Source organism: Hemitrygon akajei, chromosome 15, assembly GCF_048418815.1.
Source record: "Hemitrygon akajei chromosome 15, sHemAka1.3, whole genome shotgun sequence".
Classification (NCBI taxonomy): Eukaryota; Metazoa; Chordata; class Chondrichthyes; order Myliobatiformes; family Dasyatidae; genus Hemitrygon; species Hemitrygon akajei.
Window position 1 is genome coordinate 25318619 of NC_133138.1, and position 15924 is coordinate 25334542.

A 15924-nucleotide genomic window follows, 5' to 3' on the forward strand; every position below is an offset into this window, starting at 1 on the left:
CAGATCATTGATATAGAGGAAAACCAACAATGAACCAGCACCAATTCTTGCAATATACCACTAGTCATGGAACTCCAGTCGGGGGGGGCAGCCATCTACTTCCACTCTCTGGCTTCTTCCACTAAGACAGTGTCTAATCCAATTTACTGCCTTATCTTGAATGCCGAGTGTCTGAACCTTCTTAACCAACCTCCAATGCAGGACTTTGTCAGATGCCTTGCTAAGTCCATGTACACAATATCCACTGCCTCGCCTTCATCAACCTTCCTGGTAACTTCCTCAAAAAACTCTATAAAATTAGTTAAGCATGACCTACACACAAAGCCCTGCTTCCCCACTTCCCCACATCCACTATCTAGGTCTTTCAATACAAGATAGGTTTCAATGAGATCCCCCACTCATTCTTATAAATGCCTGCTAGTACAGACCATCAATCACTCCTCATATTAATCCTTTTATTCCCAAAATCATTTCAGAGCATTATAAGCTGATCTGCACATTTCAAGTATACAAACTGATCGCTGGACATGTGGTTGCTTCTGCCATGAAATTAGGAATAATTGCACCAATGGAGTTGAAAGGGGAGTGACAAGTAATGAACATGGCTCTTTCATGAGACACTCCTTCTCATCCATGGCAACAGCCATTCCAAACCCTGCCATCAGTAGCAGCACCCAGTTCACAGTTTTGAGACTGAATGAAAATCACAAATGTGCAGGCACAGGAAATCGGATACATAAAATATTAGAAACAGTCCGAAAGCCAAGCAACTTCTCAGGGAAGAGTAAATGTTTCAGGTTGAAACCCTTTATCAGTCCTGTTGGATGAAAGGTCTTCCGCCTGAAGCATTATCTATTTCCTTCTCCACAGATGCTGTCTAACCTAGAAAACAGAATGTAAGCCATAGAACATATTAGTACAGCAGAGGAACAAACTCTTTGGCCCATGGTGTCCACGCTGACAATGATGTCAAATTAAACTAAGCCTATAGGCTTGTACATGATCCATATCTCTTCATTTCCTGCATATTTGTGTACCTGTCTCTCAATTACTATTATGTCTGCTTCAACCTGCCTGTTCTGTGCAAATGACTAATCTCTCAAATCACCTTTTAATATTCCCTGTACACCCCCCCCCCCCCCATCTTAAAGCTATATTCTCTGGTATTCGTATTTTCTATTCTGATTAGCTAGGTTGTTATAAATCTTCATCTTGTCTTCCTTCAGCATCTGACATCCCAGAGAAAGCAATCCATTTCTCCAACCTCTCCTTTTAGTCGAGACTAATCCAGGCAGCATCCTGGAGAACCTCCTCTGCATCCTCCCCAAAGCCTTCACATCTTCCCCGTAATGCAGCAACCTGGACTGCATACAATGTGGCCGAACCAACATTTGACACAGCTGCAACAGGACTTTTGCTTATTCTTGCACTCAGTGTCCCAACTGATGAAGACAAGTATGCCATGCACGTTCTTTACCACGCTATCAACTTGTGTTGTCACTTTCAGAAAGCGTTCAAGCCCAAGGTCACTCTGTACACCAGCGCTCTGCATACTGCATCCTCTCCTCTTACTTTTGACCACACATAGTGCAATACTTCACACTTGCCTAGATTAAACGCCATCTATATCTGCAACTGATCTAATACTCTGCTCTATCCTTTGACAAACTTCTTCATTATTCACAACTCCGCCAATTGCGGTCTCATGCATAAACGTATTAATCAACCCATCTATATTTTCATCTATCATATTTACAAATGCTGAGTGTTTTGAGCATTTTCTGTCTTGGTTATTAATTTGAGGGGTTTAGCAGGTAATGGCTCACGGATATCGTTATACATTCAGGGCCTGTCTTGGCGTTTTTAATAAAATTACAGGGACTACGTTACTTGCATGTAAAAATTATGCCCCGGTATGTCACATTGTAATGTGGCATATACCTTCCATTATTGCGAGTTATTTGCAAAGGTCGGAAGTTACAACCTTTTGATCTAATATCAGCTATTAATAAACAAGAACAAGCCGTGCGTGTTGATTATATCGATAACGTTCGGGAACTTAATACCGGAAAAATGTGACCGACAGATGCAGGTCTCTTTTAAGAGCACGATTTACATACAACATATATATATATATATATATATTTTTTTTTAAACTGACACAAATATTTAGAATTAGTAGCAATTTGCTTGTTGTTCCGGTATATTTCAGCAAAAGCACCAAAAGTTTCGCCACACTGCAGAATAATATCTCACTGTAGACAAACCACGCTGTGGCTCTCCCGGTGTCTGTACATCGCTGGAACATTACCCAATACGCTCACACTCCAATAGCTTCCATCAATACAACTTCACAACTATTCCTTCCAGCCTTATCATTTCAGACCTACGTAAACTCGAGAGTTTGTTCTAACAAACATTAATACACTTAATTAGTTGTCTGGACACGATACTCCAGCCCAATAATGGTAATGTCACTCTCAAAGCACAAGAATCCACCTGATCTTATTTCCAGCCAGTATCATCGCAAAACAAGGCTCCGTTTTTTTCCTGAGAGTATTACCATACCTCATACTTGTTCTTGTCCTAACTAAGCAAATACCCTCAAACCCGTAGTAGGGTGGGGCTTTCCTAGTTAAACTCCTGACGACGTCAGAATTCTCCCATAAAACAAAGAACAGAGATGTAATAGCACCACTCAAATTTCAGATAAATTTACCTTATCAACTACAATCTACGCCACCGTAGTAGAGATTGTGATCCTTAACTGCGAACTGGAAAGTTCAAGGGACGTCCGACGTGTAAACTCCATCTGCCCAGCTACACAGCGGGTTCGGGTTCGGATTTGGGCTACCATTCGCTCGGATTCTCGGGAGATGTAGTTCCAGCGCAGCCTTCGCTTTTACTTGGTTAAAAGACGCTCTTTCTGACAGCAGACTCCAACTCCCAGAGTTCACCTTTCACCGGACGCCAAATAAGCCTTTCAAGCCTGTCAAACAAGTGTCTCTGCCAATGGGAGCTGCTGAGGGGGCGGGATTAGCGAGATGAAGTTTTTTGGGAGAGTGAGAGTTTAGAATTACTGCAGTGAAAAAATCCCCATAACTCAAGCGCCAACAGTAATGTAGGGCAAATAGGGAAGGGAAGGAGCCAGAACCCCACCATCAACAAATGCCATGAAACCTCCCCTCGGCTTCTTCTCTTCAATAACTCCAGGCGATGGGACTTATTTCACATCAGTAATAATATTAGGGTTGTATATTGTTTCCTGGAAAAAAACAGCCTTGAAACTACTAAATGTTACCTGGAACAGCCGTGGCTATGTCTGATTCCAGAGCCATAACGAATACATTTGGATGTCTCTCTCTTCGGTAAAGACTTCTAGAGCTGGAGGACGAGAAAGGAGCTGCCCTAGGAGGAGAAAACTTGTGGAAATCTTTCTTTAAAGAAATAAAAAAGATAAATATAGTTTTTAATGTGACAATTATTTGGGGAAAGGGGAGGGAGTGCTCCCTCGGCTGGGGCTCTCAAACATCAACCGCTCCAGGAGTGGACCTGTCCAGGGTCCTGAAAACATCACGTTATTACCTATCCCAGGACGCTGAAAGAATCGAGATCTTGGAGCGAAGAGAGAGCGAGCCAGCAACACATACACACACCAAAAAAACGCCAAGACCATTGGAGATTCCTAACGACACCTGCATTAACAGCACTTTCTAACATCGTCCAGGATTCAAAATGCACAGCCTAGTCGCTTTGCGCCTCTACCTGTGGGAGACAATCGTATTTTTCAGGTAAGACGTTTGTTGTAGTCTTTGCTCTGTTGCCGTTATTGCAATAACTAGCTTCGTGGGAACTAGGAGATTTAATTAAAACAACGGCTTTGTACAGTATGATTGCAGAGAATGCTGTAGAGAATTCTGATTTCTAAGAAGGATTGAGGATTTCTCCGGTTTAGATTGGTACCCGTTTCCATAGATTTACATTGCCAAATCACCATTAAATAACACGCCGTAATCTCATTTCGGTTTATGACCGTACAGCCAAAGCCACAATATTAATTGTGCTGCATTGGATTAGACCGCAGTGATCTGTAGCTCGCCGAAGCTGCCTGTCGAGCGCTGCTCGTTGTTGGGCAATACCGCCAACTATTGGTGGGACCTGACCTGTACCGCACGTCAACTACGAATGGAACTACTTACCCCAAAAAAAATCTTCAAAAGGAATACTTCATACATCTCCGTACTGCTTATTTAATTACTTGGACAGGAACAAACATGTTCTAAACCTCTTTTTCATTAATCAGGCTTTGCAGCCTTCGAGAGTCCCACGGTGAAATTATCACTAAGTATACGTTAAAAATCGGTTGCAATAATCATTCCTTTTGCACCTGGTGGTGCAATGTGCTTGTTTGCTGGGGTGTGAGGATTAAAGTTTTAGCATTCCTCGCAGCAGATTAAAAACTGCACTTGTTCAACAAGACTGACTGTTCATCTTAAAAACCTTTACCATTTATATCCCTCGTCAGTTAAGTTATTTGAAATTAATCTAACTTATCCTTGACCGGTTCCGTTCCAGCCCAGACGCGGTCTGAGTTTCATCTCCATTTGACCATTTTTGTTGCAATCCTTTAAAGATGAACAAGATTGATTCCAAACGGGGCAAAAAAAAACAAAACAGGCATCGATGCCGATGCTGCAATTTAAAGGCGCCTGGTGTACAAAGCTCGCAGGCGTTTTACAGTTAGCGCCCCTTCAATTGACCATCTGACATAAGGGTGAAGCATCTGTAATAAAAATTACATGGAGTGGTGTACATTTTTGTTTTAAAATTTGACGGTAATCCCGGTGATCAAGAAACTGGACACATTCGTGTCTAATTGCTAGTGCCCGCGCCCTCCCGGTGAATTGAGATCTCTCACGAACCATCTTTTAACAGCGTCCCCCAATTTAAATTGAGATCTGCGATGACTTGACCATTAAAATAAATAAGTTGTGCTTCAGCAATACAAATTCTGTTTTCAATACAACGCTCCATATCTTGGTAAGTCGGTTGCGTAAGCAGCGGTCCGACTAAGGCTCCATAATGACTCTCATTTCGTATCATAACTGACGCTAAGCTGAATACAGGCAACATCCCACTACATATGATCTATTACAAATAAGATCCAAAAATGCAACAAAGAAAAATCATAAGGACGAGAACTGGACTTAGACTATTGAACAGAAGGGACGTGCCCTGGTGCTCGGACAACCCGTGTAGAATGGCAATTATTTGCCGCTATTCAATTGTCCCGAATATTAATGACAAAAGATTTGTGTCTCTATAATTGCACCAAGGGTTGGTGTTTATAAGTCAGTTGCGCGGTCCTGAAATGTATACGTGCGTTCATAACGCAAACACAAAACCATATTATAAGTTCAATATCGTTGCCAGTAAGGTCAGAAACAAACTATTGAAGCAATGAATATCCGCACTTTATTTTGTAAACTGCAATGTTCTGCGTGACTTCAATACTAATTATTTATTTTTGTGTAATTGTATTTGCAGTAAGTTGTGCGGCTGTTTCTTGCTCTCTCTGGCGTTCGGCGCAATGGAGAATTTATGTTTTTTTTTTAGTTGACACTTCATTCTTGTGCATATTCCCTTCATACAGTTTGGCCGCGGCCAAGGAGGTGCAAGCTGCGAGATCTGCCGCCAAACCTCCGTCCCCGTCAGACTTTCTGGACAAGCTGATGGGCAGGACATCGGGATACGATGCGAGGATCAGGCCGAATTTCAAAGGTATTACACTGAAATGTTTGTAGCAATGCAGCGAAACATAAATCACTAGTTATGCAACAGCCAAGAGGAGGGGAGAACAGGAAATCGGGTTGAAATCACACCAGTAAACAATACAGCTGAAACTCGACAATGGGGCGATCTGGTCTACTATTAAGGGGAAGAGACAAGCAAGTGATAGGGAAATTGATAGATGACCTTTATTTTTAAAAAGACTTAAGCTGAAGCAAGTGACCATATAAAGTTCGTGCGGTATCAAGCCATGTGATAGATTAATGTCCAGATTTCAATGATAAGTATTGATCTGCTCATTAATAACAAAACGTGACTAATTATATTGGCGCATATCCCTTAGCAAAGTCTTCCAATTGCACCTTTATACTAAAGGTAATGACTTGCTAAATGGCTTATTCACAAATGTGCGCAATAAATTTGTGTGAGCTGCATTTTGCATCTAATCTATAGCTCAAAGCATTTTTCTACATGACATATTACTTGTAGTGAGTTCAATTTTTAAAAGGTTACTTTAGTCCAATAAAGTCAATTGAAATCACCTTGTGCTGTCACTTTGTCATTGTGAAATCTTGTTGAAATATTGTCTGTTTTCACTGCATCCAGCACATAATTATATAGTTACATTTATTGTCCTGACTCACAAATGAGCAGAAAATAAAGCAAAATAAATTGTCTTTTCTGTAACTTACAGATTTGTAGTTCCAAAATGCTTTATTAAAATGTATATATTGGTTTGGTGATTGCAAACCACTAAATATTCTCAGATGGAGAGATTGTCTTCAGCTTGTCTCATTACTATTAAACGAGTGACGCTGGTTATTTCCTCATGGGTTACAATTTTGTTCCTTCAGATTCAGAATCAGGTTTATTATCACTGACATACAGTATGTTGTGAAACTTGTTGTTTTGTGGCAGCAGTACGGTGCAATGCATTATAAAATGCTATGCATTATACTAAGAAATATATAGATGTAAAACTAAATTAAGTAGTACAGAAAGAGTATATGTGTACTGAGTTAGTGTATGTGGGTTCATTGTCCATTCAGAAGTCTGATGGCAGAAGGGAAGAAGGTTTTCCTAAAACTTTGAGTTTTAGGAACTTCTGTACCTCCTTCTTGATGGGATAATGAGAAGAAAGCATATCCTGGGTGGTAGGAATCCTTAATGATGGCACATTTTTGAGGCATTGCCTTTTGAAGATACCTTGATACTGGGGAGGCTAGTGCCCATAACGAGGATGGCCAAGTTTGCAGCCTTCTGCATTTCTTGCCAATCCAGTGCAATGGCCCCTCCATACCACTGGTGATCCAAACAGTTAGAATGCTCTCCATGGTACATCTATAGAAATTTGCTCATGTTTAGTGACATAACCTTACTATGAGGAATTTAATAATGATGGGTTTATGTTCTTCATTACTAATCAATAAGTCTCCAAAATTGTCTGAATGGAAATGCACAGGCTGATAAATCTAAAATTTTGAAGCTGGTTGCTTTAAAGGTGTATACTGTCTCTAATTATTTCTACAAACCTAAAACCTCTGTATATCAATAGGTCAACTGACCAGAGATTTTAATCACTAACAACTGTATATTGCATCTAGAACCAAGGCCACTTAAATAAATGAAGTGTTGTTTTCTAACTCTTAAACTCCTAGAGTCATGGGGACAAGTGGAAAATCTGCCATGTAGCATGCTTCTATATCAGCAGTGAAACTGAGTGGTTATGCTGAATGATAGATTCCACTTTAAAAAGCATCAGTTCCACTTCCCTCCCCACCCCTGCCCATTCATTGTATCAACATGATACTTTCATTTTCCACAACAGAGTACAAAAATCAGATTAATGCCAAATTATGCAGGTTTTTGTGCTCTGAACAAGTATTGGAAACTGTGGTAAATCTGCTCTGATATTTCATCTGTACCACCTACGAAAAGACAAACGTCATTAAAGAGGGTTTGATATTGTTCTAAGTGGGACTACATATGTAACAACAAATCAGGTGGAATTAGCATGCTGTTTTAATAATTTTATTTTACCATCCAATTTGCCTCACTAAAGTGATAAGTAATGTGCAAAATAATCTAATACGTTTGTAGATCCAGGACTTCAAGCAATAATGTCATGTGGCAAAAACAGTAGATACTGTCAGAATTTTAATAAAGCCTTTTAATAAATTGTCTCATGCGTAGCTTATTAGACCTTTCAAGGAAATGTATAACTCAATGCATAGTGAAAGGACAGAAATGGGGAATAATGAATTATGAATTTTTAAAAATTGGATAGATAAAAACAGTAAACACAAAATGTTGGAGGAACTCAGCAGGGCAAGTCCTTGTACTCCTTCCCCACCTTAAACCTTATTCTGACTTCTTCCTCCTTCCTTTTGAGTCCTAGTGAAGGATCTCAGCTCAAAATATGGGCTTGTTATTCTTCGCTATAGATGCTACTAAGTTCTAGTAGCATTTTGTGCATGCTGCTCTAGATTTTCAGCATCTGCAGGATCTCGAGTGCTTGAGATATAAACAATGGCACCTTCCATGGCAGAGTGTTCAGATTATCATTCAACGTTTAAAAAAATAATGGTTTGTGTGTACACAGGAGTGTGACATGCATTCATGAAGAACCCTATCATGACCTCTGAATATCCCAATGCATTTTACAGCTACTTAATATTCTATTTTAGTAACTGCTGCAGTGTTGGAAAAGTGGCAGCCAATTTATGCACAACAAGCTCCCACAGACAGCCATGTGACCAATGGCCAGGACACCAGGACATCTTTCCTCCTCCCCTTCAGAATATTGCTATTAGATCATTAAGAGCTCAGTGTAAATTCTCATCCAAAAAGTAGCACTGCCAACAATGCAGCACTCTCTCAGCACTGTATGCAGTGTTCATTTAGCTTTCTCTGCCCAACTCTCTGAAGCTGCACTTCAGTTCACAAGCATCTGACTCAAACAAAAGAACCACTAATGTGAGCTACAAAATAGACTAATACATCAGGTACCTGTAGTGAAATAGAGAGTGTGGTTAATAGTGGGGAGGAGAATGATTTCAAAAGGGTGGGGATTCTGTGGCACTCATAGCAACAGACAGCTGTGGAGGCCAAGTCATTGGGTATATTAAAAGCAGAGGTTGATAAGTTCTTGATTAGTAAGGGTGTCAAAGTTCAAAGGGAGAAGGCAGGAAAATGGGTTTGAGAGGGATCATAAATCAGCCAAGATGGAGCAGACTTGATGAACTGAATTACCTAATTCTTCCCCTATGTCTATCTCTTATGGTCACTAATTTAATCATTCCCATTCTAATTGATAAGTTAATAAATGTTAACTGGAATTTAATACCAAAATTCCTGAGTGGGTAATTTTAAAAAGAAATAGAAGAAATATTTACTGACAGGATAAACTTTAAAATGAATCAGATATCAGGGGGACTGTTGATGACAATTTTTAATTGAGCTACTAAAATTATGGAATTATATGAGACCTAATAACACAAAACAAACAGGAAATGCAAACTCTACACAATTTATCATTTGGGCTCTTAATCAGAGATCTGAGCCAGCTGTGGCTTTCAGATGTATTTGACTAATGTGAGCATGGAGGTGGGAAGCTTTATGTTAGAAGAGACACAAGAGAAATGGGAATTTTATTAAAATAACAAAGGTTCAGAGCACATTTTATAAACGTTAAAAATATAAATGACTCACTAAGGCAATTGATTTCCATTGTTGGTTTTACAAGCTATACTTAACATTTATGATACAGAGCTAGGCATGTTTCATTTTTCTATGTCAATCTGTGAATTTAATAAACCTTGTAATTTGTAAGATGAAGTGCTTTGGTGATTATATATTTGCAGGGGGAATATTAAAGCTTGTTGCTCTCTTCAGAGTTCATGCAGATTGAATGCAATTATCAAGTATTTAGAAGAAGTAAATTAACAGAAAAGTTTTCAATGGCAGAAGTTTTAATAACCAAATAAACAGTAAAAAAACAGAGTGAGATGAGAAGTGTTTTGTTATATTAGCAACATGACATGCTGTTTGGCAGGAAGAAGCTATCCAATATCTTTCAAAACAGAACTAGATGAACACTTAAAGAGACGGGGAAAAAGCCAAGGCTAAGGGAAAAGTGCAGAATTATTGCATTAATTGAATTTCTTTTAGTAAAACAAAGTAGGTATGGAAATTAAAGGCCAAACGTAAAGTTCAGTTAGTGACAAAGCTGAAGTATCTGCAATCATTGTCAGTAATAAAGCTGACTGGATAATCCATCTGGCTCTCTTCCTGGGATCCCTATCAATACAGAAACTATACTCAGGAGGCACTTTAAAGTACACCTGTACACCTGCTCATGATTGCAAATATCTAATCAGCCAATCATGCGACAGCAACTCAAGACCTGGTCAAGAGATTCAGCTGTCATTGAGACCAAGCATCAGAATGGGGAAGAAAGGTGATTTAAGTGACTTTGACCATGGAGCGATTGCTGGTCCCAGGCAGGGTGGTTTTCTGGGATTTTCACACACGACAGTCTATAGAGTTTTTGAGGATAATGCGAGAAATAGTGGCAAGTCTGTCGACAAAAACGCCTTATTAATGAGGAGGTCAGAGGAGAATGGACAAACTAGTTCAGTTGACCAGGAAGGTGACAAATAACGATGCATTACAACAGTCATGTGAGGAAGAGTATCTCTGGACACTCAGCATGTTGAGCCTACAGCCGCAGAAGACCATGAATATACACTCAGTGGCTACTTTATTTGGTACAGAAGGTGTCAAATAAATTGGCTACTGAGTGCCATCTTCAACAATTGCCATGTGATGTTGGGAACAGCTGGGTGCAGTAGATACTGCGAAGGCTGAAAGGAAAGTCCCATCAACATCTCTGTAGCAGTACTGAAGAATTGTACTGCAGAACCTTTACAACACACACAAAATGATGGGGGAATTCAGCAGGCCAAGCAGCATCCATGGTAAAGAGTAAATCGTCAATGTTTTGGGCTGAGACCCTTCTTCAGGACTGGAACAGAAGGGGAGTAGTCAGAGTAAGAAGATGGGGGTGGAGAAAGAAGTACAGGTGGCAGGTGAAACTGAGAGAGAGGGAAGGGGTGAAGTAAAGAGATAAATAGCTGGAAAGGGGGGAATCTGATAGGAGAGGGTAGAAGACCAAGGAAGAAAGGGAAAGGGGAGGAGCACCAGAGGGACCTTCCCATCAGTCTCTACCCTTAGCCAGACTAAGTCTCTGCTATGATATTCCATCCACAAGATAGAAACTTGTCCAGGTATATGTTGTCTGCAAAACATAGGACTGAATGAACATGGTCAATTTTCACTCAGTCAGATTCCCCTCAATCATCAACAAAGCAATGAAGTGGATCATTAATAGTGCTATCAAGAAATACTGATGGATACCTGCTCACCAATACTCAGTAAACATATTGCCATAATTATTCAGTTTCATACCTCATGCAGTCCTTAAATAGGAAAAATAAGCTGACTTCCAGATGGGAAATGGAAACACTTGTCATCTAAATGCATTATCAATTGACATGGCATCAAAAACACTTATGAAAATAATATCAGAGAATTGTAGGACAACTCTTTTCTGCCTAGTCATAAAGAGATTTTGCAGATGTTGGAAATCCAGAGTAACACCTACAAAATACTGAAAGAACTCTGCGGGTCAGGCAGCATCTGTGGAAAGCAATAAACAGTTGCTATTTTGGGCCAGGACCCTTCATCAGAGCTGGAAAGGAATGGGGAAGATGCCAGAATAAGAAATTAGAGGGAGGGGGTAGGGAAGAAATACAAGTTAGAAGGTGGGTGGGGAGGGAGGTGGTGGTAATGAAGTGAGAAGCTGGGAAATAATAGTTGAAAAAGGGATCTGATAGGAAAGGAGTGAGGACCATGGGAGAAAGCAAAGGAGAAGCGGCACCAGGGGTGGTGATACGCTGGTGAGGAGAAGAGAAGCGATAAGAGAGGGGCCAGAGTGGGGAATGGTAGTGGAGGGAAGGGGACGAGAAATAATTAATAGAAGTTTGAGAAATCAAAGTTCATGCTATCAGGTTGACGTCATATTCTCTGCAAAAGAATGATGATGTGGGCAACGGAATCCACAATCATCCTCATTCAGGGTTTCACATCAGATTCTTGACAGGATTGCAATGTGGGCTTTAAAATTTTCATATGTGAATTTCCTTCGGTAATAGGTTAAGACTTTTGATTATACATTATTCAGTGACACATAATCTCCATGCACACATGGGTCTGGAACTGAACAATGTTCAGGCATGGGCTGAGAAGTGATGAACATTCATATTGCACGTGGACCATCAGTCATCATCTGCAACCAAAGGGGGAAGTCCAACCAGCTTCCCTTAACTTTAAGACAGCATTACTATCACAATGTGCATCACTATCACCGATAAATAATATGGCTGCAGGAACGGGTCAGAAATTTGTTCTCCTACAGCAAGCGACTCGCAATCTTAATGTGTTGTTTTTTGAGTTACTGTCACTTTCCTGTCAGCTTGAAACAGTCTGGCCATTCTCCTCCCATGTCTCTCATTAACAAGGCACTTTTTCCCATGGAACTGCCGCTCACAGGGTGGTTTTGTTTCACTCACCAGTCTCTGTTATGTGTGAAAACCCCAGGAGAACAGCAGTTTCTGAGATGCTTAAACCATCCTATCTGGCACCAACAATCACTCCCTGGTCAAAGTCACTTAGATCACATTCCTTCCCCATTCTGATGCTTGGTCTGAACAACGTGAACCTCTTGACCATGTACGCATGCTTTTGTGCATTGCTGCCACTTGATTAGTTGATTAGACATTTGCTTTAATGAGCAGGAAAGTGGCCACTATGTGTATAGATGACAGAATTAAAATACCCAAAACAACATTAAAAGTGTAACCAAAAGTTTACAATCTAGCATAGCCAATTATATTTAATTCTGCCTCTCTTTCCTCTAAACATATCTTCCCCTTCTCTCCCCTTTCAGTTTCAATGACTCTCAGCTTAGGACTGCCATCTGTTGCTAACAAACCCACACACACTTTTCATCACATTTCCCCCTGTAATCAGAGGACAAATTCCCTCTGTGCAGGGATCCAGGTGAGACAATAATTCATTTGCATTAGTTATTGCATTAGGTGCCTGAAATATGTTCACCACTACATTGGAGAAATCAAGCATGGACTGTAAAACACTATGGTTCAGTGTACGATGATGACCCTTAGCTTAAACTTACTTACATGTCGCCTTAATTCTCCTTACATAAGCTCTCCCACTTTGACTATTCTGTTATTGACTTCTTAAACTCTTCCAATGAAGTCCAAAGTAAACTCAAAGAATGGCATTTACTTTTCCATTCATGTGCATTCATGAACATTTCACACCTCCATTCAACCAACATCAGATATCTAGCCTTTCCAGTTTGTTTTACAATGGGCCAGCTCAGATGTCAAGTTATCAAGACTGTAACATTATCTTCATTTTCTCTCTCTGTAGATGCTCCTTTGCCTATAGGGTATTTCTAGTATTCTCCTTTATTTATAGATTTCTGCAACTGCAGTCTTTTGGCACATGCTTTCCCTTCTGTTCTTATTCCTCTTTCTAATCTTACACTTTTCCTTGAAAAATCAGTTGTGATTAACTTGTCACCACCCTCCCTCCATCACTACCCTTCATGCCATTCAATCTCTCTTGGCCTCTGTCCTATCACAGAGATTCCCCTTATTCTCCCCACCCTTCCCCCTTCTTTGCAGATGAAAAATCTTTGATTTGTAATTTCTCTGAGTTCTGGTGAAAGATCAGCAACCCAAAGATAACTTTCTGTCTTTCCACAGATGCCAACTGACTTGCTGAGTATATTTACAGCATTTTTGATGTTTATCTCTAAGTAGCTCAATGAAGAGTAACATATGGGAAATATGTCATAATGGTTGTGTATCAGCATTTAATCTTTCACATACTCTGCTCAGTTAGAAATGCAGCATCAAAATAATTTATTTAAAATACTTTATAAAGGCAGTATTTTTTTTCTTTGCATGTTGAAAGATATTGGGCTGATAATTTTCTGTAACTGCTCAGATACAGGAGAGAAATTCATCTTTGCTTGCTCATATCAAATGCACGAGGAGGTTTTGAGTATCAGTTGTTCTCAGCTTTGCACGTTCAGATCTATATATGGTGGTGACCAAAATTCTCATTGGTAGCTTCTGATCAAAGGTGAGTTTCTTCCTCACAATAATCTATAGCCAGCAGCACAATTCACTTCTGGGAAGAAAATTTATCTAGAGTTAGGTAAAGGAAGTTCGACATGCAAAATATAAGGTTATTGTAAGCCAGACAGTTTAGCCATAGCAGTGTAACAATATTTTTAACAGAACTTTCTTCAGCAACTGTGAAAGCTAGAATTAGAACAAGGTGAAATAACAGGAATAGAGACAGAAGAATGTAGACAAAAGGGGCTGGTGTATGATAATAACAAGAATCACAATGGTAATCACATGGCAAGAAAAATAAAACATGCATCAAATTTAGATTTAGGATTGAAGCAGTCTTGGGTATAAATTGTTAGCAACAGCCTAGAAGGAGAAATGAAGAAGTGAAAATACATTGCCAATAACCATGAGAAATAAAAGGAAATTTTATAGCTGAATAATGCTACAGCCCAGCTTGTCAATGGCCTTCAAGTGTTAAGGACTATTGAAGTCACTTGTCGCATGTAATTATGGGATTTTTTTATTACACCATGACACATGCATTGTAAATATCTGTTTTGCACAGACTAGGGTAGCACCGCAACCTTGTTATCTTGAGCAAGGACAATTCAGTTCTGTTCTATTCTAATTCTATTCTATTCTATCAACAAAATGACTTTTGGAAGTGTATGGAAATACTGGATAGAGTGGACATAGAGAGGGTGCTTCCAGTAGTGGGGAGTTTTGGGCCAGAGGGCACAGCCTCAGAATAGAAGGATGTCCCTTTAAAACAGAAATGAGGAGGAATTTGTTTAGCCAGAGGGTGGTGAGTTACTGGAATGCATTGCCACAGATAGTTGTGGAGGCCAAATCATTCTGGATATATTTAAAGTGGATGCTGAAATGTTCTTGATTAGTAAGGATATCACAAGTTACAGGGAGAAGGCAGGAGATGGGGTTAAGGGGCAATAACAATCCATCATAATCAAATGGAAGAATAGACTCAATGGACCAAATGAAATACTTCTGCTCTTATGTCTTTTGGACAGGTCCAAGGACAGGAAAAGTCATATTTGCAGTATCGGAGAATTTTAAGTTCACCAACTGTTTCAAATTCTAATTCCATTCTAATCAAAATTTCATATTTTCAAAACTTGTACTAATTCCTAAAGTCACCATTCAAATTAACACAATGCATTTCAAGTGATCTATCAAATTGCAGGCTATGCCAAAATTGTAAAGGTCAAACAGATGGAGTCAGGCAAACAAATCATTACTAACTTGGGTTGTTATTGAGACAAACAAAAATACATTTGTTTATTTCCATTATCTTCTGGTTTATCTTGATGAAATCTAAGAATCTAAGATATCATTTCACAATGAATTTTCCTTATATAATTTTCTTTACAAGAATTCTCTGACCATTATAAAAAGCCCAACCACGATAATGCACTCTGAAGTTATAGCATCTTCTAGCATTTCCTGTGATTGATGGTATGACATTAGATATATTTTGCTACTTCTTGAGAATACAAATTATATTTCCATATAATTTGAGCTTGCTAACCAATATCTGTTTTGATTACAATATAGAATGTGATTCAGAATGCTGAATATAGGATGCTAGTCAAGGTGAAGTTGGTATCTTAAAGCACTGAACATTTTTCAGAATATAATGCTGTGCCAAATGATACCAAATAGATTGAACCATTAATCAAAATTTCAACAGGTTTAGATATGGCTTAACTTATTCATTTCATTATTACATCAGTGATATGCTCCAGTGGTTCAATGTAAATAACAAAATTAATTCAAATTCCTTTCTGTGTGGTCCAAATTCAGTAGCATATTTACCAAGAAAGATGTGACCTATCAGGACAGATTTTGTAAATGGTTTCAGGACAGTAAAAAACAGTACTCG

The 15924-nt window shown here is 39.3% G+C and overlaps 1 protein-coding gene across 2 annotated transcripts in view; it reads left to right on the forward strand.

Annotated features, from left to right (window-relative positions):
• Positions 1-3069: 3069 nt before the first annotated feature.
• Positions 3070-15924, forward strand: part of glra1 (glycine receptor, alpha 1) — a 132968-nt gene continuing 120113 nt past the window's right edge. For both annotated transcript variants that reach the window (XM_073067308.1, XM_073067309.1), the window contains exons 1-2: positions 3070-3791; positions 5654-5781. In XM_073067308.1, coding sequence (XP_072923409.1) covers positions 3736-3791; positions 5654-5781 — 184 coding nt within the window. In that variant the 5' untranslated portion in view covers positions 3070-3735. The remainder of the gene's footprint in view (positions 3792-5653; positions 5782-15924) is intronic.